This window comes from Pagrus major, chromosome 23 (assembly GCF_040436345.1).
Source record: "Pagrus major chromosome 23, Pma_NU_1.0".
Taxonomy (NCBI): domain Eukaryota; kingdom Metazoa; phylum Chordata; class Actinopteri; order Spariformes; family Sparidae; genus Pagrus; species Pagrus major.
The window spans coordinates 21,263,084-21,290,798 of NC_133237.1; the positions used below are offsets into that span (position 1 = coordinate 21,263,084).

At 41.4% G+C, this 27,715-nt stretch overlaps 1 protein-coding gene across 2 annotated transcripts; it reads right to left on the reverse strand.

Moving 5' to 3' along the window:
- Positions 1-1,055: 1,055 nt before the first annotated feature.
- On the reverse strand, positions 1,056-27,292 carry ttyh3a (tweety family member 3a). 2 transcript variants are annotated; one of them, XM_073494842.1, is made up of 16 exons: positions 26,926-27,009; positions 26,278-26,465; positions 22,975-23,144; positions 20,563-20,674; positions 20,183-20,403; positions 19,254-19,349; positions 18,503-18,575; positions 17,753-17,828; positions 13,101-13,156; positions 12,375-12,467; positions 11,112-11,204; positions 10,324-10,460; positions 8,839-9,012; positions 7,706-7,781; positions 5,410-5,511; positions 3,113-3,181 (listed from the first exon to the last, which is right to left on the reverse strand). In XM_073494842.1, exons 2-15 carry the CDS (start codon positions 26,401-26,403, stop codon positions 5,431-5,433), a joined length of 1,584 nt encoding a protein of 527 aa, XP_073350943.1. In that variant the 5' UTR covers positions 26,404-26,465; positions 26,926-27,009; the 3' UTR covers positions 3,113-3,181; positions 5,410-5,430. The 2 variants fall into 2 exon arrangements, with proteins under 2 accessions (XP_073350944.1, XP_073350943.1); XM_073494843.1 differs by lacking the exon at positions 5,410-5,511 and having other exon boundaries at positions 1,056-3,181; positions 26,926-27,292.
- Positions 27,293-27,715: the final 423 nt, after the last annotated feature.

Sequence of the window (27,715 nt, forward strand, 5' to 3'; positions counted from 1 at the left end):
CTTGACATGTACATGCACACCTTTTCTGTGATCCAGTATTCTGTTTTCTATACTGTTATTTCTTAAATATCCCTGTGTGTACTTGTGTGTTGTGAAACTCTTGATTTTAAGCATTTTATGTACACCACTTTTAACTTTATCTTTATGATTATTCATTGGATCCCATTTGTCATCTGTTATCCACTCTCTCTATTCTGTTTTCATTCTCATTTTAAAGGATACATTCACCCAAAAATGAAAATTCAGTCATTATCTAGTCACCCCCATGCTGATGCTGAATTCAGGTGAAGTTTTGTAGTCCACAAAACATTTCTGGAGCTTAACAGCAAAACAGCAATGCAGCATTCTTCTAAACAACTGAAGTAGATGGGGACTTGTTTTAAAACGTAAAAAACAGGGGAAAAAAGCTGCTACAGTGAAGATTTTGGCCTCAAAATGGTGTAAATAACATTTATTTTCAAATCAATTTGGTATCTCAAGGCTTCCAGAGACTTGGATTACACCGTATGAGCTGTTTGGAGCCATTAAATGTGTTTTTTTTTAGTTTTTTTTTAAATGTTTTAAAACAAGTTCCCATCCACTTTAGTTGTGTAGGAGAACGCTGCAACGCTGTCTTGCTGTGAAGCTCCAATACGTTTGGTGAACTTCAAAATTGCACCCGACTTTCCATCTACGCGGGGTTGAGTAGATAATGACTTAAATTTTTCATTTTTGGGTGAACTGTTCCTTTAACTACTATTATCAAGTCAGTTTTCTTCTCCGTCTTATTTCATATCTTCATTCATTCTGTCGTTTTTATGTGAAGCACTTGGATGCAATTTCATTGTTGCTGCATGTCTTGAGATTATTAATCATGTGTATTGGTTTTTATAATTTTATATTTTGTATTGTTCAACTTGTCAAGAGTTGTAATTTCTGTGTTGCACTTGTTGACACGATCATAAATAGTTTTAATAAAAAACAAAGATGACCAGTTCACCTCGGCATCAGAGAGATTCAGTGGAGTTGTGCTGCTCCCTGGTGTCTGTTCCAAGAAATCCACAGAGCAGCTGCTCTACAGTTAAGGATTGTTTAATTTTAAAACACAGCATTCAAGCTCAAGATAACCACAGGTTTAACATGTACACATTTTAGAGACTGCAAAAATGATGTAGAAAATAAAAAACAAAATACATCTACAGTGATTTTTTCCAGAAAAAACAAAAACAAAAAATCAATGAAAATTAAAATCTATTTACTGTATTCACATTAATGAAGCAACACATTGTGCTTGCTACAGATTCTAAAATGAAATAAAAAAAAAACAACAAAGAGCAAATCAAATAAAAAATCTTTTTTTTTATCTTAAAAAAAGCCTTTTGAGAAATTAAAAATGAAACGTCGATTTCAGCCACTTTTTTTCTTCTATTTTGTAAATGTTTATCATCTGTACAACGGCCTCGCGTTACAAACAACAAAGAGAATATGACTTCTACCCTAAAAACAGAAAGATTGCGTCGGTGTAATAATGTTTTACAGAGCGTAAATGATGTGAAAAAGTCAGGCTCGTTTTCTCGTTTGACTGTCGACTGTACAAACTGGCCTCAAGTAAAGACATTGAAAAAGATATTCAGATAGTAAAAGAGTTTGTGCTTCACTTGTTGGCACAAAAAGCACGGGGGCAAAAAGCACATCTAGGGGAAGAAGCGAGTACAAACATTTCACGCCACGTTTGAAGGATCGTCATGCTTCAACAGGAACGTCGGCAGAATTCCTCTTTATCACAGAGAGAGCGGAGTCATCGCAATCCCTTCACAGCATCCACTCACTCTTACCTACTGCTGTTTTAAATGCTAAAACACATTTGTGAGACACTGCATTGCCAATGCATCATGTTTTATATGCATATTTTCACATACACTTGCATTAAGATTCTTGTTGGAATAATCAGTGAGAGGAATTTCTGCTGCATTTGGTCGAGAAGATCAGAGTCAAGGGTGTGTGTGTGTGTGTGTGGACAATTCCCACTTCTGTTCAGGGAGATGAGGCTCTACATCTCAACGGGAACGTGGAGAGACTAACAAGCAGTCTGGTGAAGAGGCAAATTATCGTAAAAAGCACAAGTCTGTCCTCCTCTGCTTCAATATCGTCTTCAAAGAGCTGTAAAAAAACGTTTCTGCTCCAGTAGTATAAAATGTTCAAGCTCATGACGGTTTAATTCTTTTCATTTTCTCATCCCGCCGATCTTTGTCCTCGTCAAATCCTCTGAGAGCATGTGCCTGAATTATCTTCACAGCTTCGAAAGTGTGGAATAGTGGCTCGTCAATGTTAAAAAAAAAAGAAAAAAAAAAGAAACGCCACAGGAAGTAAAAGTGTCCCAGGAAGAAAAAAACCAAAAAACCAAAAATCAGTTTCAGACCTGTAAGATGTGCAACTGTGCAGGAAAACTGGTCCCAGACATTAGATTAAAAACAAAAAAACAACAACATCAACTGGAGAATAATGTAAATCTTAACTTGTTGCATTTCAAGTCCCACAGGCAGAAATAAAACCTGAAGAGTTGTTGCGCTGTGACATTAATCTATTCTACAGTTTGACCTACGCCGACTGTGAGAAATAACGCTTCTGAAAACAGCTGATTCCTCTCGAATTTGTATGTAAGGCATTTCTCTGAATCTCCCACAGCGATGAGATGAGAGACGCAGTACGGTACTTTACAAAATAGAACAACAACCAGTAGTTATCAGTGTTAGTCTGTGAGCACTGCCGGAGTCCTCAACACTGCAATGCCTTGTTAGGTGTACATGTCGTGGTGCGTTTGTGTGTACAGAAACTTTTTAAAAAATAACGTGTGGAGTGTAAAAGTCGGTCCAGGCTCGAGTTTCAGATGAATTCCCAGCACCTGTGATGAATCTTGCAGTCGAGGATTGTGGGTATTAAGAGAAAAAGCACGTCCCGATGTCCTAATGAGATGAGTTGATGATCTGCAGGAAGTTTTGCTTCAACCAGCCAGCGAAAGCACATTTGGTTTTTTTTCCATTTTAAGTCAAGTGACAAGTCGGAGGAGAGCAGAAGAAGGAGAAATAACGACTGACGGACTGGATGAGTGCTCGGTGAAGTCCAGTGTGGTCTACTGCGCAGGAGGGTTGTTGGGATCGGGTCGGCTGTTGGCCAGGTACTTGGCCCGCATGCTGGAGGTGTACTGTGGAGAGAAACGGACAATGACACACAGAAGAAAACATGAATCATGACTTCACTGTTCAAAGCAAAAACAGCTCAACTCAAAAAAGGTTAAAATCGCTCCCGTCTTTTACTTTATAACAAATTCCCTGTAGGATTCTCTCGGCCTGGAATAAATATAAATGTTGGCATATCAAACAGATTCAAAGGCTCGGTGCTTTGTTGAGTAAGATGAAAAAACTCCTTTTAACTAAAACATCAAAAGCAGCAGCGGATAAATTCAGTTCGTTTATCAGATCAGAGAAAATCCTACAGATTACCTTCCAAACTATTTGCTCCAGAGTGCTGGAAACTAAAGGGGTCGTAAATTATTCAAGTACAGAGAGAACATGACAGAAACAGCTACAGAAGACGAGGAAATCATAGAACAAGGAATTGTTTAAATATACACCAGCTTCAGAGGCACTTCTTTCACCATTTGCTGTTAAAGGAGAATTCTGTTTTTTTTTAACCTGGGCCCCTATATTTATATGTTTTGGTATGTAAATAATTTATTGTTTGGGATTTGGTGCATTAGATCACCTTAGCCAGCAGCTGTGAGCGGGCTGCAGTGGTTGCAACGTGATCCTTTAGGGCATCTCTGACCGTCAGTCACGTCCACTAACTTTATGTTTGACTTTTTGCCACCGATAGGCTGAATTTGTTAGGATATGTTTAGACTGCAAATCAGAGTGTCTGCACTGTTATTTGTAAGTGATTAGATCACTCTGAATGCAATCTGGATGTGCCAAAGATCAAATGTTGGCTGGCAGGCTGAACATAGCCTCAGTGTCTGACAACATTACAGGAACAACTCCTTCAGAGATGAACCTTGTTGTTAAAGAGTAAGATCTTTTTTTTTTTTTTTTTCATCCAGAGGATGTCTTGCCCTGAAATCTTGACCTGAGGTGAGTTGATGCAGAACGATGACAGTGGAAATGCAAGTCAGAGTTTGAGAGAGGAGTTTATGTCCAAAGTTGAGGCTGAATATTCAGTGAGTCTTTAGTGAGACAATCTAGATGAGACAACAGCTGGTTTGTTTCCGGTTGTTGCCTCATCTAGCTAAATATTCAGCCGTGACTTTGGACATAAAGTCTTGTTGGCGATTCCCCCGAGTAAACTCCAAACTCCTCTCTCCAACTCTGACTCATGTTTCCACTGTCGCCTTTCTGCAACAACTTACCCCTCACAAGATTTCAGAGTGAGACTTCTAGTTACATCATTTGACAAAAATCTCTCTCTCAGGAATTGTTTCCGCAACGAGCTGCCCCAGTAGATTATGTTGCAGTTGCGAGCTGAGGCGATCTACTGGGCCGATTCTGAAACTTTTGCTGATAATCATTTACACTCCTAAATATGTAAACATGGAACCCTGGTTTAAAAATAACAGATTTTCCCTTTCACCCTTGTTGCACATCGGCATATCCAATCATTCATAAACATTTAGGATGCACCCATGCATTTTGTAATACAGGCGATACAAACACAAAGAGGCTGCAATTCAAACTCAGACGCAAACGTTTAGTTGATCTGGTTGTTTTTCAGGCATATGGTATATTTTTTATATGTTGCGATCAACCTTCAGAGCCTCTCATATGGGCTCAATGAAACAACAGACTTACCTCGGATGTTAACTGTTTACGGACTCCAGATTTTGAGATAATAAAACAAATTGGGCTAATGTGTGTTGCTATCTTTGCAGATATATCACAAAATCCAGTGGCAGACACCTACTTGCGGCATTAAACTGACGACATGACAAATGGAAAAAAAAAAGGGACCTCCCTGTGCCACACACCAAATAACTGAATCCTAAACACCCCAAAATATTTGACTCTTAACCCCCCATGAGTTCAACCTCAAACCAAAGAATCAAGACAAGGCAGATCCACATCATCAGTGAAAAAGTGTAACAGCTTCTTAATCTGACTCGTAGATCCCAGTGAGCCCCGGGGTTCACATGTTCCTCCCAGTATATCTGTGGTGCAGAGGGGTCAGGGAACATGCAGCCCAGGGCCACAGGAAACAAACATCAGGTGAGACACCAGGTGGGACACTAGCAAGAGTCAGGACAGACGGGAGTGGTGGGGGGAGGAGGGGGTCCAGCAGCCCTGGTGGGACCTTAATAGAGGGTGAATAGAGCTGGGAGTTTGGGAGGTGGTACAGAGGAGGAACAGGCCAGCAGGTGGAGGAGGCGGGCATGTTTTGTACCTGTTAGGATAGCAGATGAGGTTACCAAAACGATCTTGAACTCGCCGAAGGCTTTAACTGCCAGCTCTGACCGCTGTTACTGTCGGCGGCAGTCAAATACAACTGTATGGATCCGCAGAAACAAAAAAACGACAAGAAGAGAGTATAGAGAAGATACACAAAGCAGCGTCTAGGTCCGGGCAGACACACAGACACCAGGGAGGGCAGGATCTCTGGTAGAGGTTCAGGCTAGGGGGGCAGGAGGGAATGAATGAGGCTCGTCCCAAATACATATGAAGTCTCTACCTCTGAAAACGTCATCGTCAACTGGTAACAGGTCGAAATTTCCAAAAAAGTTCTCGCCCACAGCAACAAGATCAAAAATCAAAAACAAAGAATCCCACACATCATCATTTGCGGCCCTTTAACTAATTATTTATAGGCTCTCACCAGGGAAAAAGCAGGCAGAGACCACCAGAAACACCCTCCAGTGAGCACACAGTATAAATATAGTTTTCAAATGTAAAAATGAAGGACACTGGGCTCTTTTTCCTGGGTGAGAGTATATTATTGCTGTCTGCCTGTAAGACCTTTTCTGGCAAAAACATCATCAATAAAATGAAAAAGTGATTGACGGTGTGCAGGATTATCTATTTTCTTTCCACCTTGACCACAAACTCTGCCATATAAAGATAAGTTTCATGTCAGGTGACCGTCTGACACTATTTGATGCATGTAGGGAAATCAATTTTTGTTTTGCATCCCTATCAATAACAAAGATCAAGAACAGTGCTGCCAAAGCTAGAAGAGAGTCAGCGTGTCAATGCGTTTAGCTCATGGAAACAAGAGCTCTATATGACGAATCCTAAGTACTAAGTCCTAAGGATAAGTTCACCCCAAGATGTAAATTCAATTACTATCTACTCGTCCCCATGCCAATTGAAAGTCTGGTGAAGTCCAGAAAGCATTTCTGGAGCTAAACAACTGAAGTAGATAAAGACATGTTTCAAAAATAAAGAAAAAAAAAACAACAGAAGAAAAACATAAAATGGCTCCATACAGTTCTGCTGGTGTAATCCAAGTCTCCAGAAGCCCTGAGATCCCAAAGGTGATTTTTAAAAGACAATATTTACTCCCATGTCGAGCTTGTGCACCCACTTCAGACAGAATGCGTTCTAACGCTTTTATCTTAGCGGCAACAGTGTTGTTTTTGACTTTAAAAAGGGTGTGAATAATTTATTTTCAAATCAAGTTGGGCTCTCAGGGCTTGGATTACACCAGATGAACAGTATGGAGCCATTTTATGTTTTTTATCAGTTGTGCCAATCTACTTCAGTTGTTTAGGAGAATGCTGCAACTCTGTTGGTTGTCAAGCTCCAGAAATGTTTTGAGGACTATGAAACTTTACCTGATTTCTTGATAATTCAGTCATTGTATACTTACAATTAGACAATGACTGAATTTTCATTTATGGAAGAACTTATCTTTAACATGTATGCTCTTCTTATGAAGTACAGTGATACACAGCAGAAAATGGGGCTCTGTGTTGTAAATAGGGCGTTTACAATGCAGCAACTTTCCCTGGAAACCAAGAACCTTTGAGGAACTAGAGGAACTAAACCCGTGTTTCAACCAGAAGACTAAATTTGGTTCCAGGTATAAAAAATAAAAAAAAGATTCTAGAGATATTGGAGCCGACTGTCACTGATTGGTCCTACATGTGTACCACCTCATTCTCAAAGCAAGGAAGTACTGGGTGTTATTAGTATCGACATTAGGATGAGGGGCAGACATCTATTCATGATCATTAACACTCAAAACAAAGTGAGGCTTTGAGAGACAGGAAGCTGCGGTGGAGTGAGCTGCAAACAAGGTGAGTGAAGGCGAGTCATAAACAATTTTCAGATAATTTCACGGTGGTTATTTTCTAAAACAGAAACAAATTACAGCCAAACACAGATCAGATGATTTGGACTTTCCAGCCTCCTTTTCCTCCTCTGCCTTTCTACTTTGGATTCATTCATCACATCAAACTCAAACATCAAAGTCACTCCACAGTTAACAGGATGACTGTGTGCCTGTGTTTCAAACACTGACGCCGTTCTTTAATTCGTTACGAGTCTAATTTGCCAAATCTTCACGGTTCTTCAGATGAGGTGGAAGCAGCAAAGTTTAGTTCCTGAGTTAAGTTCCTCTGGTTCCTGGAACGCTTTGGTCTCAAAGGGCTAACGGCCAGTCCCTCACAAAAAGCAAATGCCGAAGGAGCCAGAGGTGTTCCTATAGCTCTCGTGTTTTGTACAGGAAATGCAACACTTACCGAGGGGGGAGGAGACTCTCGTCCTATCAGAGGCGTGTTTTCACAGCGAGAGTTCTGAAAGTTGGCGTTCTGAGCCCTGGTGAGTTAAAGGCAAGGAAAGGCAAGTTTATTTATGTAACGCCATGCAGACACAATTCAAAGTGATTTACACAGCATAGAAATACATTCAAAATAAGACATTTAGAAAATTGTACAATAAAACGAGAGTAAGCGAATAAAAAAGAGAGAACAAGACAGATTTAAAAGAGATGAATGTAATTATTTAAAAGCCACAGTGAACAGTAAATGTTTTACACCCTGATTAAATGAGTTTTAGCAGACCTCAGGTATTCATGAAGCTTCTGAGTAAGTCAGTGAGTAACCCTGGATGCTTCGTAATGTACAAGTTTACCATGAGACCATTTAGTATTTAATTGACAAGTAATCATTTTTTATCATTTTAAAATCTATCCTTTGACCCACAGGAAGCCAGTGCAGTGATTTAAGCTCTGGTGTAATGTGCTCCATCTTCTTGGTGTTAAACAAGAGGGGAGATCAAATGAAACATTGAACTGTATACATGAAGCCAGTTTTCTGCATACCAAGGCTTTACGAAACATGGGGTCCCCCTCCCCCAGTTTCTCTAACACGGAGCTTCACTCATGAGGCAGAGAGCGTTGTGTTTCATCACAGCTGGAGAGCAACAGCTGCATTTTCTGGACACTGTATGACTTTCTATAGGAGGGCTTAGCTCCTCTCCGAGGACATAAAAACTGGCTCCCGAGTACATGAGGTATCTAATGTCAGCCGCACTGTGAACAACCCGGGCTGGGTTATGAGAATAAATCATCCAACACTTGTGCCTCTCACTTAGTACACATTTCAGAGGTGGGAAGTAACAAAGTACAGATACTTTGTTACTGTACTGAAATAGATTTTTCTGGTATCTGCACTTTACTTGAGTATTTATTTTTAACTTTGCACAGAAATGGCCGGTAGAAATGTCCTTTAGAGGAAAACTTTGTACTTTTGTACTTTAAGTACATTTCAGAGCTTGTACTTATTCACTTTTACTTGAGTAAAGACATTGAATCAGTTCTTCTTCTTTTACCAGTCTTTTTTTAGACATGTGTCTGTAGTATTGAAGTACTTACATGTACTCAGTGACAGGTGCATTGCTGACGGTGTGGGCTGCAGCAGGGATGGAGGTCTCGCTGCCGTAGCTGCTACCACAGCTGTACAGGCTGGGCATGTGGACCCGGTACAGGTTATCGTGGTTTTGCCTTCCCCCGTGGCTCAGAGACTCGTCCTCACTGTCATCATCCGTCCTGCAGACATCACATAACACTGTAACACCACCACCACCAGAGGGACCCCCTGTCCCATCTGACTGACAACAAAGCAGCAGAGAAGCTGCCATGTGGTCACATTTTGTTCACTGTTTGATTCACTTTCCTCACTGCCTGAGGGGGAAAAAGAAGATGAATTCTGTGCTGTGAGAAGAAAAGATGATGCAGTTTTTCATAAAGCTGTTAAAAATAGCCTCCTGCAATCAGTTCAGTGTCTGCAGGAGAATTAAAAGCCCTGTTTTTGCATTGGGACAATAAATACATTCATCCATGCTGTCAAATCAGTATCCTTTTTCTCTACACCAAGATGCAATTCCACTTGATTCTTTTCTAACAATGAAGCTCGAGAGTGTTAGTGAGATAACAATGTACTGAACATGGTGGGTCAAAACAGCAACAATGACATGACATCATGGAGCCTGTCTCCCTCTAGTGTTCATCTCACAAGCTGTTTCCTGCATATTCAATCAATGAGATCATTGAATTTCATTCAGAGCAACTTTCAACATGTATTTACCTCAGTATACATATCAGAGATAGGAGGTAATAATTCTTTAAACAATTAATGATAATACTCTAGAAATGTTAACCTTGAACTTAATCCTAAACCTTTTTATAATAGATCTGTATGCTTCTATCACCATAACAGTAAAAACAGAGCATCCCTGCATAGGGATCACTAGAACAGCAGCCTGGTAGCGTGTAAGCCTTTGCTTTACAACAGGAAGCGCCAGCTGAGATCAAACTGATAAACATGCCCCCCAATGGTTAGGAGGGATCAGTTAATTATGTGGTGCAGCTGAGCTGACGGCTGTGCCTGAGAAACCACTTTCCCCCGTTAGCCGTGCTGCAAACCTTATCTGCTGCCGATAGGACAAAGTAATCAGAGTAATTTCACCCCTCAGCTGCAGAAAAAGACACCAGCTCCGGCAGTGGTGGTGGTTATGATAGATTTAGGCCAACTCGGCACAATTAGGGGGGATAGCGGGAAGCAATCTATTTGAGGAAGCAGCTGGAGCCTTCTGGACAATTCCCAGTGGTAAACAGCCAGTCTTTGAACTCAAACACAAAAACAATCATGTTTCTGTATCTGTGTAGATTTATCTGAAATTACTTTATCTGCTTCACTCCCATGTCATGTGAAAACAAGTACTGTAGATGCTATAAAAGCATAATTAATTGATAGGCCTATCCTCGTGAATTATTTCTCACTGTATACACACAGTCCTGCATACAAACTTGGCTTAAAAGCTTTTGGTTGAGTTGATGGGTGTATATGCAGCCATTTACCTCTTGGCGTTCCACGTGTGAGGGACACTGCAGACGATTGAGCTGAACATGAGAGCAGTGACGAAGGAGAAGAACACGAGGTAGATGAGGCCTTCCAGTCCGTCATAACACAGTCCTGTCATGGCCTGGACGTAGTCCTGCACAAAGGGGAGCCACCATTTTATTTATAGCAGGTAGAATCAGATCAGAGTCTCAAACATCTAATGAAGAGGAAAGAGCAGAAATGTCTGAATGTGGATTTGAAGAGGGTCTTTAAAATGCATCCGCTGTGATTCTTCATTTAATCTAGGTCAAACCAATGAGCTCAGGGTTGGCAAACTAGAAGGAAGTCAGTGTATTTTTACCCCGGTTCGTTCCACAACATCATGATTGAAAATCTTCATTCTGTATGCTCTGCACAGCAGAAACACTGTTTGTATTCTGCTGAATTCTACTTTCATTTTCAGGAAATAATAAGCTTTGGCACAAGAGAGGCCAGAGCAGAAAGTGCTCCACTTGCACGTGTGCACTTAGAATTTGGAAGCCGCTGAGGAACAATCCTCCAAAGCGCTGCGATAGCCAAGTACTTGTCATTCAGGCAGCTTCATAAATGGAGGATAGCCAGCATCAATTGGACAAGAAGTCACATACAGGAAGACAAATGTTATTTATGGTGACAGGTGTAGTCAGCTGCACAAGCATAAAAGAGAGGTTTGCTTTATGCAACTAAGCTGCACTACAAAGATGTCACAATAAATCAGTCTCCATCAGACATGGAGCAACTCCACAGTCTTCTCCTCCCTGCTCACCATGTGCAGGCTGCGACAGTCCACAAGAGCGGTGAGCTGATGTAGACTGATCTCTGTGGTGTTCAGGATCCCCTGGATCTCTTCCAAACTTCCCTGGAAATGAAAGAGGAAAAAAATGTTGAAACAGGCTTAACTTGACATCCAACTTTGGCACCCACGACCAACCAAAACAAAGCCATTTGAAAACAAAATAAGTGACTATTATCGTCATTGTCTACAAATACAACTAAGTGTTAGTTTCCTACGGTTGAAGGTGTAATTAATAAAATATTTGCCAGAATTCAAGCTCCAATAATATAGGGGACAGCATATCACCAAAGTAACCCACAAGTTTACTAGCTATCCTTGGATATGGCTAGTGACCTCTAGCTAATTAACTCATGGCTCAGTTAGCTGTGGAGCCAGTCGTGCTTCAGTTTGCCTGGACAAATTATTTGCAGCTGCTCCGACCAGAACAATGACTTCTGGGACGACAAGACAGAAGACGTCTTTGACATAGCATCAACACTGATGTTTCTTCACACACAAACACATTTTAAAACATCTTTTCAACTAAAATTCTGGCAATATCTCACAAATTGCTCTTCAAACAGTGTGAATATTATTCAAAACATTTGCAAAAAGGAAGCAAACTGCAATTTTGTGATTAACTGATTAATTCACTGATTCTACATTCCATGCACGCTGGACAAGGATGTGTCTTTCATCAATATTCAACAGTACACAGCAGGTCCAGCTGAAAAAGCAGATTTTAATGTACGATACATTTTAATTTCCTGTTTCCCTTCTTCCTCCAGTTCTCATTACAGCTCAGACGGAAAATGCGTCTGATTGCCTGATAGAAGCGTTTCCACCACCTCAGCACATTTCTCTGTGTGGCTATGTGAAGTGAAATATGCCCCTCTCTATTCCCAATGTCAGCTCTCATTTGTGCCTCTGTCAACACAGTGTAAGGACCAGCGCCAGACAATACCACAGTGTTGTATTGACAAGGGCCAGTGAAAGCCTAATGCGGTAAAATGGACATAATGCAGGTCCCAGGTGGGCTGTCAGCAGATCTTTATGTGGACAGGTGCACTTCACTTCTCTGCAGGTCGGTCGTTTTGGTCCCTTTCACTGAGATATTCTGTCATCACAAATAATACAATAGTGCAGGACAGCTTGTGGCCTGGAGGTAGGGGGTGTTTATGGTAGCAGCTACCCTGTTATGTAATGTAATGTAATGTAAAGAGTGCGTTTGTGTTGACGGGGCTGGAAACATACCTTAGTTTGTTTATACTCTCCAGTGGCAGAGCGCAGCAGTTCAGACACGTCATCCTGCATCTCCACTAATGCTTTGTGGCTCCCGGAAAGCTTCTGAAATAAAGTAGGAATACCGTAGCAGCCCAGCACATCTCAAAAGCATTTCCATTTTTTGAATCATTACAGAGGGGCTTCAGTTGTCTCCCTTTGTATTCAGGTAGACATCTGGTGCTTGCAAGCTGACAGTTTATAGATGAGAGCTAAAAGGCTAACATACTTTATATAGCGTCCTTTTCTTTATAGTCGTACTAACAATAGATGCCTGGACTTCAGCAGCACTCAGAAGTTTTGATTTATTCATGTGGTTGGTGGGACAAAATGCAGGTAGTCCATTAAAGCAAACTATAGATTCACAATAAAAGTAGCATTCTGCTTCTCTAAGCTTCCAATGTGCGTGCCATCAAAGCAGACACACAGGAAAAGCTGCTCTGCATCAGTTTTCCTGCTGGCAGAAAAGGAAAGTATTGTACTAGTGCATGAAAAAAGTCCTTCCATGAGGCAATGGGAGTGACTCATTGTACCCACTTAAATTCCCACCAGTTATAATGTCATACATCACACAGACATCGAGCTCGTAAGCTACAAGTCGGACATCTTATTGGTATTCATCTTAAGGACAAACGGTTTGATTTAACATGTTACAAACTCAAACATGCAGAAACATATTTAGTTTAATATGCAACAAACCTGCTGGAAGGGGTTGGTTTGATCCAAACTGCAACTAAGGTAGTACTGCAGGATGTCTGTGAATAAAAGGACAGAATGTGTTAGCGGAGCCACATGAATTCACATGCAGGCCTGCAACTGGAGTAAAATACTGTATGTGGCTGACAAACACTTAAAAAAGAAAAGTAACAGGGGTAGGACGTTGACAACACATCCACCGATACCCATATTATCATCCAACTGATCAGGTTCAAGTCAATATTTGTCATTTTTGCTTGAGAGAAATGACAAAATCCATTACTCTATCAAATAAGTTGCTGATTTTTCTGTTGTGCAGCTGACTGAATAATTCACCAACTGTGTATTCAAATGAAAGACACCCACTCAAACAACAGCCAAGCTCACGAAACATGAAGTTTGTTTGACCTGTGAAATCTCAACTACATCATGATTTTGTTTGAGGCTGGGCTGGTTCTGTCTTTTCCGTTTCCCTGGCAAGAAATCCCAAATGCCATGACATCTATACACAGGATATGTAATTTCTATTGTGACAGGTCTCTTTATCAAAACAAAAGAGGTTTGCTGAGTGTTGTGTGTGTGTGTGTGTGTGTGGGGGGGGGGGGGGCACAGCCAGACCTTCTGGAGGAATAAACACCCAAACACAGTGGACTCTGTTCTGATCTGGAGAAGTTTATGACTGGAGGAGAGCTCAGAGATTCCTGTTTATCAGCCTGACTGCAGCAGGCAGCAGCATGTTCTGTTATGTTGACTGCTGAGGGGAAATGTACTCTACATCATGTTACAGAGAGGAGAGGGGAAAGAGAAGACAGTGAACCGGAGTGACTGGTGAGTGCTGAGTCCAGTGATTGACCTGAATTCAAACCCACAGATACACACAACCTCTGTGTGTCCTTGCTTGCTAGCTTACGGCTAATGTGTAGTAATCTGGCTGTTATGCGAGTAATGCGAATAAACACAAATGATCCCGTGGTCAAACTCAAACTTCTAAAGAACCACCACTGCTGATGAAAATCTATCTGACATGACTCGGGCATAGTTTGTCTCTTATTTCACATCGCATTGAGTGCTTTAGTCATCACTGTTTCGGTCTGGGAAAGAGCCCAATAAGGCAAGCAACAAACTGATGCAGAGATATTTTTAATTTTCTAGTTCTGGCTTGTCGTGTTCCCTGCTGCCCTGTTAAAGCTTGACTGCTTTTGTAACGGTGCACACGCTGAGCTAATCCTGAGCTCTGACGGCGAAATGTTCCCAAAGAATAAAGTTCACACGTGCTGTAACAGTCTAAATGAATGTGTTTTTCCTTTAACGCAGCAGCAAACGAGAGGCTTAGGTATAACCCTTCTTACTGCACAAAGACGGTTACATCATCTCCGGAGTTATTGTTAAATAACTACATGACCAAACTTGTCTTCTGTTCACAGTACACCACAAACCTAAGCAGATTGTAATTAAGATTTTGGACTTTGCTATCACAACCCACTCTCGCTACTTTTTCCCGACTCACAGCAGTGAGTAGGAGTCGATGAGAAATCCTGAGTGACTTAAAAGCTACTGCAACATCCACAAATACAAGCTGTGAGAACACCACCGCCAACCTAACACACAGTGTAGTTAACGTCCACACTCACTGCTGTGTCAGGAGTTTGTTTCCCACACAGTTGAACAAATTCATGGGAGGGGAGGAGGATTTCCGGGGCAGAGAAGCACATATCGAGCAAGCTTCTGTCACACATACGCCCACAGACATAACTATGAGGAGGAGCAGATTTCTTAGGAGTCTGACTAGTGGTAATGGAAATACTGATGCCTCATCATGGGGCTAGGTTCAGTTCTTGTGCCAAATACAGTTCAAAAACCCACTAATTTATTATGGATGCACCAATTGCGTGGATACTGATGTTTAAAGGGACAGTTCACCCCAAAATTCACCTGCAGTAGATGGCACTTGTCTTGTGGTGCTCAAAGTGCCAAAAAAGATATCATCACTATTTACCAATCTACACCCACCAACTGTATCACCACACAGAAGGAAACATGCATCTACTCATGGATATGAGGCTCGTGACAGCGCAGGTGGTAAAAAAATTATTGCCGTCCTCCTCGCCTGACCTATAACGTTAGCTAGACACTACTCCATGTGTGGATGGATGCTTCGTTCGGTGCGGGGGAAACAAAAAGAAAAGTTTCTACATGAAACTGCTCACGACAAGAGTCTGTGGATTATCTTGAGTAACCCGGTCATGGCATCTGTAAACAGACACTCCTGGCGAGTTTTAACATCACATCTAGTTGCATTAGATTCTAGAGAAGGCAGACATCTCTACGACCGATAGCTCAACTCAAACCTAATCTGTATGATTAAATAGCGCTACAGGTTACAGTCAAAATATGTATTTTTAATTTTCGGCATTAACTGTTCTTTTAAACACCTGTATCTGCCAAGAATTCCTAAATCTGTGGATCCCTACTAATTTGATAGGGTTTTTATGACCCAAAATGTACACCTGCAGCAAGATTTTAGTCTGTATGTCTGCACATTCGGCAATAACTGGACAACAACAGGGACTGAACCCAGCCCCATGAAGGATACATAACACTACAGGTAAGAGGAAGAGAAAATATGCATGTTTGATTTTGGGGTAAACTGTCCCTTTAAAATACCAATTTGGCTGATAGTCAGCGTTGCTACTGATGTCATCTTTATTGGTGTTGTTTATTTTGTTTTTCGTTGTTATCTATTCCATCTTTTGTGCCAGGGAAACAAAGAAATCTTAACTAAAATGAAACAACTCAACAGTTTTAAAGCACACTTGCAGACTGATGGCAGAGATGCCACGAGCCAGCAGCTCATGAATGTGCCAGCGCAAAATTGATGTGACACATCAGAAAAAACATTTCCCACAGCTATTGGTGAATGTCATCTTTTCAATAGCAGTCAACAAGGTGAATATCGTCCAATACATCGCTGCATCCCTCTAATTAATGGCTCATAATGATCAAACAAGTGTCAGGAAACAATTTATATACTGTCATGCATGGTTTCATGTAGCAGACAGTGAAGAATTTGTTTTGCCCACAACTCAGGTAAACCTCAGCGCAAAGCTTCAGTTACAATGACTTGGACGACACCAGAATATTGTTCTGTTTTACAATGAGATTGATTAACTGTGAGCTGTGGTCACAAGACTGCTTGTGTACTGGACAGAGATTTGGCAGCACATCAGCCTGCCAGGTGGAAAGTTTGGCAGGGTGAGGGAGGCACAACAAATCTGGTTCCAGTCCCCGGAGCTTCAGTGAAGTTACTCTCTGAGGATTTTGTTATCAAGCTGTGTGTTGTTTTCAAAGCATGAAAAACTGTGACGTCAACCAAAACAGGCTTAGAGGAAATAAATACTTGAATGTAGCTACCTTCAGTTTTGAAGTTTTACTTTTTTCTAAGATGCAGATCATCTTTGTCACTGCTGGTATCATTTAAGTATTTTCTTAAGAAAGCCACCGGAGTAACAGAGAAATACTGACTGCAACATGACAGATTTCAGACACTAACTCTCACTCTCTGTTTGGATTAACAGCATGTGTTTGACATAATTGTGCAACAAGGAGAAAGCGAGGGGAATGAAAAATAAGAAGGAGGGTTGTTGAAATGATGCATGTTGGAAAAAAATATAACAGCTATCCGGGGGAGGAAAGCAATAAATCCACTGTAGTAATAACACTCTTCATCCTATCTAGAGATTTGTCTGCTGCAATTTTCAGCAGAGAGCTGGAAGAGAAAATATACAAAAACTGAGTAAGATGCTCCCTTTCCAAGGCCTACATCTGGCATCTAGCATAAACTGAATTCAATTGTCAACATAAAATAAAGGCTTCTTTCATAGCTGAATAGTTAACATGTGTTAGAGGGAAAAAATAGAACAGAAAACCCCCATACTGCATGAATCAGCCTGGAGGCAGAATAGTGCTTCGGCTGCAGCATAATACAGTTTAGTGCATAGAGTTAGCTCAGATAAAATCCCAGCATTTACAGCTGATGCTCTGCCTTTAGTAACTAAAATCTTGAGCAATTCAGCAAGTATCATATTTTCTAGAAGACAGCAGAAAAGACAAACTGTGAAGCTGATGGTGGGGGGGAAAAAAAGCACATTTCTAAGCACCATCTTCTATTTTTTTTCCAAGGACTGAAGACAGATGCAGGAAATATATGGTGCCTCTGATCCTCTTCTCCACTGCTCTTATCTCCCTCATACACTCGACTTCACACACACACACACGCACACGAGGCACGATAGCTTCTTCCATTACACGCATCCCATCATGGGACAGATTGGACAATTACCAAAACGAGACATGTCAGAGAGGCGTCTGTCCTGCTTTAAAAGGCAACCAATTGTCCTCTTGACACTGCCACAGATGTGGCAGTAATTTTTAGAGGCTTTTTTTATGGTCCATGAACAAGACCAAGCCCCTCTCTCTTTAGAACAATGTCGTCTCACTGCTGCACAGTAATCAGCATTGAGGCCAGAAAGGGGGAGGAGAATCAACAATTCAGCCGTCCTCTACAATTTGAGATGACTGATATTCACCATTTTAAAGAGTCAACATGTTGAAACCTCAGTACCATATGAATTGTACTTTGTGAATGTGATTCATACCTTGATTGACGACGCCATACTGGTTTGCCACTTTGGTGACATACGTGTCAGGAGCAACGCAGAAGTCACTGGAAGTCTGGAAAAACAAGAGAAACAAAGCCTTTAAAATGAGTAAGAGACAGCTGAGTCTTTAAGGACACACCACTAGATGAGGGTTATTGATCGCAGCTTTACAATGTGGCAGGCTGACTCCATCTCAGCTGAAAGCTATAACACAACAACAACTAAATTAGGCATCAGTAAAATTGCCATTGTCCAAATAAGCCACGTTCCTCTGTGTTGTGTTCAATGCTTGTCATGTAAATAACAAACCCAAGCACTTAACAGGACATATAGCCCCAACACAGACAGTAGGTCCATCCCTTAATATCTCTTATTTTTACACTACGTTTTTACTAAAAGAACTCTGAAGCAGCATGTCAGTTCACACGACCAAACCCGGACACCATTTCCAATTTTTTGTCTAAACTAGGATTTGGGTCCGGTATCCAAGATTTAATCTGTAGGGGATCCTTCAGGTTGTATTTACAGCTTTGCATTACATCATTCCTATTTTTCTTGTCACTCGAGGCCACTTTACCAACATCTTGACTCCTCGTATCTAATGATTAAGAGAAACAAAATGGTTCTACAAAGGCCAAATCCTGCAGTCTTTGGCTGTGCACACAGAAATCGTGTTATCCAATAATACATAATTAACGGTGCAGTTCTACCTGGAAAACAGGATCATGCTCTGATGTAGACACTTACTGCTGAGACAGCCAACTCCAGCCCCAGGGAGACCCAGCTGATTACCAGAGCCACCACGCCAAACAAGCACACCCTGGGGAGAGCGAGAGGTGATGAGAAAGTCAAGTACTTTTAACCTGCAGTGTTAAAGCTATACTGTTCATATTTACAACAACAGTCCTGATAATGCGTAGAAGGGGAAATGTTTAAGCTGATTAAGTTGGTCCTTTAGTATGTGTCAAGCCTTCTCATGAATCATATTGGACCAGTTTTCTTTTCTAAGTGAAACACTGATCTGATTTCCAAACACTGTAATGACATTGCTTGTAGATAATCATTCTCTCCGTACAAGCTAAATTACACACAGTATTAACTTACTATGCTTAAATAAATTAAATTATGCTTTTATCTGCCACTAAAGGAAAAAACACTGGGTGGTCTAAATGAATGACTTTCTTTGGCAGACTTTATTGCATTTACTGGTATTATTTTTTCTGTCTATAACATGCAAACTGAGTTTTTATAGCCGTTCTATTATATAAACAGAAAGCAAAAGTATGTAATCAAATCAGTGTCATTAGGATAACAGTGTGTGATGCTTATCTAACTGAACGGTGGGCTGATATTTTACCAGACATCAATTCATCCCGACTAAACTGTAATGACAAGGTGGCCCTGATCAGTTGAAGGCTTCATGTGCAGTTAAAATAATTTCCCCCGAGCAGCAGACTAATTTCCCCTGAAGTGACCATGAACTCATGATGAGACTCACCCTACAAGTGTTCCCTTGGAGTTGCGAATGAGGCCGAACAGCACCAGAAGGCAGATGAGGACATCGAACAGTAGCAGGCCTATGTAGCCCAGCCACCTGTGAAGACAAATGTCATTAACGACAAATGGCCAAGAGCAGCACAGCATACCATCTCCCAATGCAAAAAAGAGCCTCTTCTTTAGAGCAAGCACTAAAATACAAACACTTAGCTCATAAAGCAAAGGTCTTATTCTATAAAACGATGCCAAAAACATAGGCATACAAGTGAGCAAACTCACTGCAGCCCAGGCGGATTTAACACGACTCTTCTATATTTTCTACCTAACAGGGAAACTCAATGCAGGTCTTAGATTCTGGGAGAGCCAGCTGCCTAATGATATGCTGAACGAGTACGACTCATTCCTTGTTGTCTGTGCTCCCATTCGCTTCCCGCTTCAGATTCACTCTGAGATTTTCGTTCAAAAACATTACAGCAGACAACGTCTAGGGAGTGACTTTCAGCTTTTTGACAACGTATAAACTCAGAGATGAGTGACAGCAAAGTCTTCACAAAGCACTGAATTCCTGAAGAGTGTGTGTCTCCAATGAAGTTTGTAGATGACTTAAAAGGACTCACTCTGCAGCATCAGACAATCTGTGATAATTTGCTAATACTTTTTGACATATACTCAATTTAAAACGGTGCAAAGACAATATATTTAATGTTTTACCTCATCAGCAATATGAGAACAATTAAAAGAAAGTGTCAAAGTGTTTTGGAAATGTATGCTTATTCTGAGTTTGATGCCAGCAACATGTTTCAAACAAGTCGGGGAACAAAAGGGGTTCACGACAATATTCTTCACAATAATAATTATTTTTGGGATCGGGGTTGTATTGTTTTGTCGGGCACTCTTTTTGTTTGAATGACTGCTTGATTACCGTCTTACCTGTACCAGTCATACAGCTCAATCGTGACGGCCAGTTCCTCCAAGGAGATGTTGGTGTTGTCCCAGAAGGGAATCTCCACCATCTGCCTGACCAGCTCATCCAGCTGGCCCTGCAGCTTTTGGACGATGGACAGGTAGTCCGCTTGCTGCGCGTACTGGCCCTCAAGCTGTTGCAGATTGTCTTCTACGGTCTGGTTCAATGAGGATGTACCGTCATATACCTAGACCGGGTGCAAACAAGGTCATGATGGAGTTGCGGGGAAGAAGAAGAAGGACTCACTTACAACACAGCTCTCATGTTAGGGGAAACCGGGAAAGCTCTTGGCAGAAGGGCGATGAATTATTAAACATGCTGGTACAGTTTGTGCTCTCAGTCTTACCAGCTTCTGCACCCCAGTGATTGTGCGGTTAGCATGGCGCAGGGAATACGTCAGCCGATTCACTCCATCACAAGTCTCGCCGTTCCCATAGAAACCGACAGCAATGCCAGCGCTGAGGGGAGACAAAAGGAAGGGAGGGGAGACAGGGTGGTGAGGAGGAGGGATTAGCTAAAAAAGACACAGAGAGGAGACAGAGAAGAGAGCGAGCGAGAGGGGATAGCGAGGCGTGTGAACTCTCCATTAACCCTGTCGGTTCAGACCCCAGTCAACAGGCTCCTTTCAGCTGCGGCAGAAAGACTCCATACAGAACCATGGAAACACAGAGGAATGGACCAGCTATGCCCCAAACCCCACACTATGGCTGACAAAGGCTGTACTGAGGCAGGAGATCAGCTCCCATTTGCTCAGACAGGCCTCAGGTTGCAGGAAAACTGTTCTGGCAACTGCATGGGAAACAGTTGCTATCGGTTCATTGACCCAATATTTATCAATTTATCAATCCTGTTTCTTTACAGATAGTGGAGAGTTAAAGCTACACACAGGGATATCACTTTGTATTTTCTCTATATTTTAGTGACATAAACAAACTCCCTTTCTGTTCTCTGAGAAGCAGTCTAAAGTAAGAACTGGTATCTCCTCCCGTCTTGCAGCTGTTGGTCTTTTTGCTGACCCTCATCTAGTGCCAGGGCAAATAGGATGACGATAAAGGGAATCACTCCAAGTCAAGTCAGACTAAGTCTAACAGCCTTTAGCCAGCAGCACTCAGTGTATCAATGGGTTTTCTCTCTTCCTGGAGGGCTGCTAATCTCTTCCTCTCACAGTCTGCAGTGTGAAAAAGGTGAACAGGGGCAGAGTCACAGCAAAAACAAAAATCAAACTCCCTGCTGAGATGTGAACCTGTGGAAACTCTCGACTGCTCTTTCAATATTGGAGGAAGCAACAAACCGCACAGAGACAAAAGACAACATAATCTCATTATCTTTAAAAGCGGTGCAGCGCAAAATAAAACAAAGCATAAATATGTATGATCTCTACAACTGGTTCTCCTGCTTTTACCACAACAAATTTGTGTGTAGATACGAGCACACACAGATACAATGATTGGGATTCAGTCCTTGTACTCATCAGGTCCCCGAGCTCTTTGTGCAACTCTGAATCAGCCGTGATGGCTCTCCAGTGGCCCATCACCGGGACGAGGAAAACAGGAAACAAATGCAGTGTTCAAGGATAGAAAGCATGTCCAGATGGTACAGTTCTCACACTGTCTACTTCAAAAATAACAAAACATAAATCTGAAGCCAGTGTATACAGCACCCCTGTAGTCTGTGCGCTTCCAAGTATACATTCCCTCACAGTCCCAGCAGGATTGTAGATTTTGGAGTGAGCAGAAGTTTTCTTTAAAAATTGCAAAAAAGCTGATATCTTACTTTTCATCTATGCAATTTTGCAGCAGTCAGTCTGGCTGTGCGTCTTGTCTTGGATACTCTGTTTGTTTATAAAAATTTGTTGGGTCACAGCTGAGAATCTGTTTTATTGTAATGTGATTACAGTGTGATTTGAGCTTAGATCATTTTGTGGGGTAAACTGTGGTCATTTGCCAAATATGTAATCATCTTTTTGTTGTCAATTTATATGAAATATTAACTGGATTGGACAAAATGTAAAAACTCTGCAAATGTGAAGATTTACTAAATTTAGCTTATTATTGAGATTAGAAAACTGCATGTTCCTGGAGTTATTGTAGGGTGGCATCTTAAAAAAGGGGTTTGAAAACAACAACAACCTCTGTACAGATGAGCACTTTAAAAACTCATACTAACACACCTGAAAATGCACATCACATGGTCATTCACCACAGCCATTTTGTCTCCTTTCCATCATCGTATTATCAATATCCGTTGGTGACTTTCTAAATAAAGACAATATAACACCCTTTCCATCAATGTAAAAACTCAAATACTCCATAATATCATACTAGCCTCCACAATCCAAGTTTACATTTATTAAATAATGCACAGATAAGACCCAGCTAATCTTGGTGTCTGCATCTTCGTTTCTAAAAAACATTTCTGTCCAGACATAAACACTGGACGAGTTTTCAATGACCTAAAACCACATTACGTCCATACAAAATGTCAAAACATAGAACAGCAGAACAAAACATAGCAAAACTTCATGTTAACAAATATCTGTGTGTATGTAGACAGGGCCTCAGACTAGTTCGTGCCCCTCTATAGATATGTAGCTTTTTTTTGTGTGCAGTGCTGACCGCATTATTTACATATTCATCCAAGATTTGTAAGCTGTTGACAATCTCTTCCTGCATGTTTATTTCTGGGCGAGTGAATGCAAAGCAGCTCACATCACCAATACGACTGGTGAGCGCCACTCTGATCCCGTGTTTACACTGACCTGCAGACGAGTGTTGCGATGATGACACACCAGGCTGTGCAGCAGCAGTCAGCGTTGGGCTGCTCCTCATTTTTGTTCCGCCGGCAGCACAGACAAATAGAATAAATGAACAGGAACAGCAGGTCGAGGGCCAGACAGGCGAGCGCCACACCTCCCAGTAACAGGATGGACTGGAGAACAGAGAGACGGGGTTATGGAAAATTCATCGCTGATACAACTTTCAAGTCGATAACAGTCGGTGTAATGGGCTCTCCAAATGTCCAACAGGGGACACCACACAGCACAGTGGAATCTTAATGCAGGATAAATGATAAATAAATGATTACTTAATTGATTTGTGTGCAGAGGCTTTAATAAATACTTGGGTGGATGTATTTGGCAGGTTTCCCTCAAGTAGAAGTTTTACATTTCTCAATAAAAAATATGCACTTTCACATCGTCTGGGATCATTATTGTTACCATATCTGTGTAGAAACATTTTAAAAAGCTAGAACAGTAAAAAATAAGACACAACATGCTCAACTCACATAATAACTTGAATGCAGGGTGCTAAATCCCTCTTGTAGTGAGGTAGGCAAAAAGACTAATCAAGGACAGCACCCACATGGACGTTTCGTGCAAGACACCCTTCTTCAGCGTGTGCTTGTCAAATTCACAATCAACCTACACAGGCGTGTTAATTATAGGTTACCACAATCTGCACAACAGGTACGTCCCAATATGGGGAGCTGCATCCTTTTCAACGAGAGCACATGACTAAAAAGACTGGAGCATATAATGAATAAACAAGACCAAAAAAGTCCACTGGGACCAACAACAACCGTTAGATCAGGGGAAAGCCATTTAGTTAGTTTTGATGCTGCATCCAAGCCTAATATTTTTTTTAGTTTTTGCTTTATACTCTTTGCAACACAGGAGCTTACGACTGACTTCATTTTTGTCCTAAGTGAAAATGAAGGCTAATTTTGTGCACAGGAGAGTGGACGATGCTTTATAATCAGGAGAAAACATCTCTAAAGTAAGACGTCTCAGCTTTCTCTGTGAGTTGAAAAGAAAAAGCTCTATGATTTTAATGAAGTGCCGAACAGGCAGTTAATTTAAGCACAATAAATACGGCACTAAATGTTGACTTGATCTCTTTGAGACAAATGAAAAACAACAGCAATAGTTTAAAGCCCTACTTTAAGCAAATTAAGTACTGCAATTTAAAAGTAAAAGAAGATAGCTGGATAAATACTCCCTGAAAAACTCAACAAAACTGGTTATAGCCGCTACATATTACAACTACCAACATTACACACTGGCAGCATTTCAAAGCTAGCAGTAGAGGAATATACCACCACAGTCGAACCTCTCAGCCAACAGCAGCACTTCCTATGTAGGTCAGACAGACGGCCTCTGTGTTCACTGTATACTCCTGAGGATTCGCGGCTGGGGCAGATTTCTATCCTGCCACTTTTGTTTAGGAAGAACACGAGGTCGTTCTATTCGTTCAGTCTCCTCAATGATGCATCACAGTGACTGACACGCCCCGATGTAGTGGTTGTCTGTTCATGGCAGCGAGTGAACTCACTTATAGAACAATTGCAGGCTCAAAGCACCAGACTTCTCGACAACATAATATTTGGTTAAACGCCATTTAGTGACTGACGCTAGGAGTAAAAAACTGCATATCGACTGCGCAAGAGGAAAGAGTGACAAATGAAAAGGCCCACAAGGCTGCATCATCCTGACGTAGACCTATAGTGAGCACCGCTGACAGCTCAGCCATCTGGACATGTCTTCTCCTAAAGCCTGAGTGAGAGCGTTTCATTGACAATAATTACCAGCCTGTCATCACAGTGGGTTAATAATTATGGTTTAGTGAGTCGGCCTAATGATTACCTCTCTTGCTGTGACATGCGTGTAAAGGGAGCGATATCATGTGCTCCAGCAGTGGTATGCATTTTAATAAAATGTCCATTATTCTATATATTCTGTTTCCAGTGAGTATCCTTTTAAGAATGATGCCGTTTGCATTGGATTTCTAGCTGTACACACTTGGCCCAAACACATCCAGCTGCAACCATTATCCAGCCAATGAACCCTTCCTGTATCCTCCCAGGAAACGGCCCAATAATACGTCAGAGAGCTGGACAATAACAACTGTGTGTGTGGTACACTGATGATGCTTTTTAGCTAATGGACTCTTGTGAAACCTCAGGTAAACAATATATTCCTTAAAGTCCTCTTTTTCTTTTTAACTAGAGCTCATCCTTTCTACTAATTCATGGATGAACTAAAGGAACCTAAAAAGGAAACATCTGACAACATTTGACCTGTTAGACTAGGTTTATTTTCAACAGGCTGATGCATGTCTGGAACACATCTTCCCGTTCCTCAGGAATCAAGATTCACTTCTTGATTTTCTGAATCATACTTCCACAGAAAAAGAGAAGCGCTGTTACCTCATGACTCCCACCCATGTCTGCCACTGCCAATTTTTACTTTTGTTAAAATTAGCCCAGTCTCTGCGAACCTTTAAAGAAACCACAGCACCATAAAAGATTTGGTGGTGACGCATTTTTTAAATAAAAAGACTTTAAAGATAATTGTTTTGTTTTTTTTAGGGTGAAATGCCTTCAGGACATTTGACTCTTCACGCCCATGACATCATAAAAAAAAAAAAAAAAACATCCCAATGCACAAGACAACAGGTCAACCTCCCTGAACTTTAGACAGCATGACATTCACAGATGTTAGAATATCTTTGTCGAACGTAAAACCAAAAAGTCGATCACATTTTTCTCTTTTTCAAAAAAAGAAAAAGAGGCAAAACTTTGGCCGACTGAAGGGGGATAACAGAAACCAATAGCATCAGGATAAATGAGAGCGTAGCGAGGAAAGCTAAGAAAACCAAGTATCACTTAACCTAAATTTAGAGATTCTCTTTAATGCCGCTCGTGTGTCAAATCCACCGAGGTCAACATAGGTGGCTTGGATCACACTACACAATGCCAGCTGGTTGCAGTCTGACAGAGTTCAAGCCCTGGATGTAACAGCTAGACACAGATGGTGACATGGATCCTGAGGTGAAGAGACAGAACATGTGCAAACAGGTCATCTGTCATTGAGAAAACTCTTAATCTGTCCCTTAAATGTAAGGCTGCAGACTTTGAGAAGCACCGAAAACAAATCACATTTCCCTTATTATTCTGCTCCTGAATCAAACATTAGCTGTAAACACGTCTTTTTGATGCCTGGGAATCACAACTTCTTTGGTAATCTGACACAATGCAAAGTAGGTCAGTGGGGTATTGTTACCTGTTGATATGTCCAGTCCTCTGGTTGGAAATCACTGCTCGTTTGCTCGAACTTAAGGTTGAAATGGGGAAGTCTGTGCAGGAGGTTCACCCACCATGGTGGAGAGTAGCTAACCACAGCTGCCATGGCGAGTAAATGTCAACGAGATGCACTCAGCGAGCAGGCGAGCAAGCGAGGATGCTCGAAAACTGTAAACACAGAAGGGAGCCCACTTCAGAAAGTCTCACCGTGTCCGGGATGAAACACAAAAACAGACGCTCATCTAGCAGGAGAGGAAGTTAGCGAGCTAGCTAGACATACTAGTAAAGCTGACTTATTATTATGATAAAGCCAATTAAAATGATTACATTCCACTTAAAGGCGATCAATCAATAATTTAAAGGCGTTGGGTACTCTTATCTTATCGCTTAAGTGCGACCACGACGACAGCTCGCTAACCTGACACACACTGAATTAGCTAGTAGCTTGCTAACATTAACTAGTAGCTGTAACCTCTGCGACCTGAAAGCTTAGTTAGCTTGTTAGCTTGTTAACCTCTCAACTTAAGTCAATGTTGCGTTATCTAGCCGGGATCCTCCTATTCTGTCACCGTGGTCCATTTACATTTTTGTCAAAAATAAACAGTGAGTTTTTAAAAGCTGGTTATACCCGTGAAGTAGCTAGCGTTAACTCAGCTAGCGTTAGCCGGGTTAGCTGCTGGTTAGTTCAGTCCGCCGAGACTCTGGCACGGAGGCGAATAACAAGAAGAAGTCTCTTTTGTTCCACTTGACATTCTGGTCTGCGGTTAGTTACATCCTGTTTTGCTCGGCTGGTGCTTCCTCACTTCATCTCCCGCAGTCTTCTGCCACCGCATCGGCTCAAACAAGCTCCTCACGAGTGGAAAAAAAAACCCCCATCCAGTTATCAGCGGAGTGTCGGGAGACTGGAGCCAACTAGGCGGCCGTCCACGACATCCACTCAGCTGGCAGTTTACCCGGCCCCGGCCCCGGCCCGCACACAGCCCACCTCGCCTCACCGGCGGAAAGATGGCCCCGCAGCGCCATCCAGAGGCGCCATGTTGCGGGGCTGGTGGGAGGTTCAGGGAGTGTCGGAAATATCAAAATTAGATAGATAGATAGATAGATAGATAGATAGATAGATATATATATATAGAGAGAGATACTTTATTAATATACTACACATACAGAACACAAATGAAGGAGTATAAAAAACAAAATGGGAACAAGAATTTAAGAGTAGGAACACAATATAAGGATAAAACACACACGCAGCAATGCAGTGAAAGTTTAGCCACCACAACTATTAAGTGTCATGCTACAGTATGTGTAAACTGAACAATAAGTATTAACAGGAATATAATAAAAATGATCAAACTAAGGATAAATAAAAGTATTTGTCGAGTAAAAATTGCTTTTGATCGTATTTTTTCCACATATTG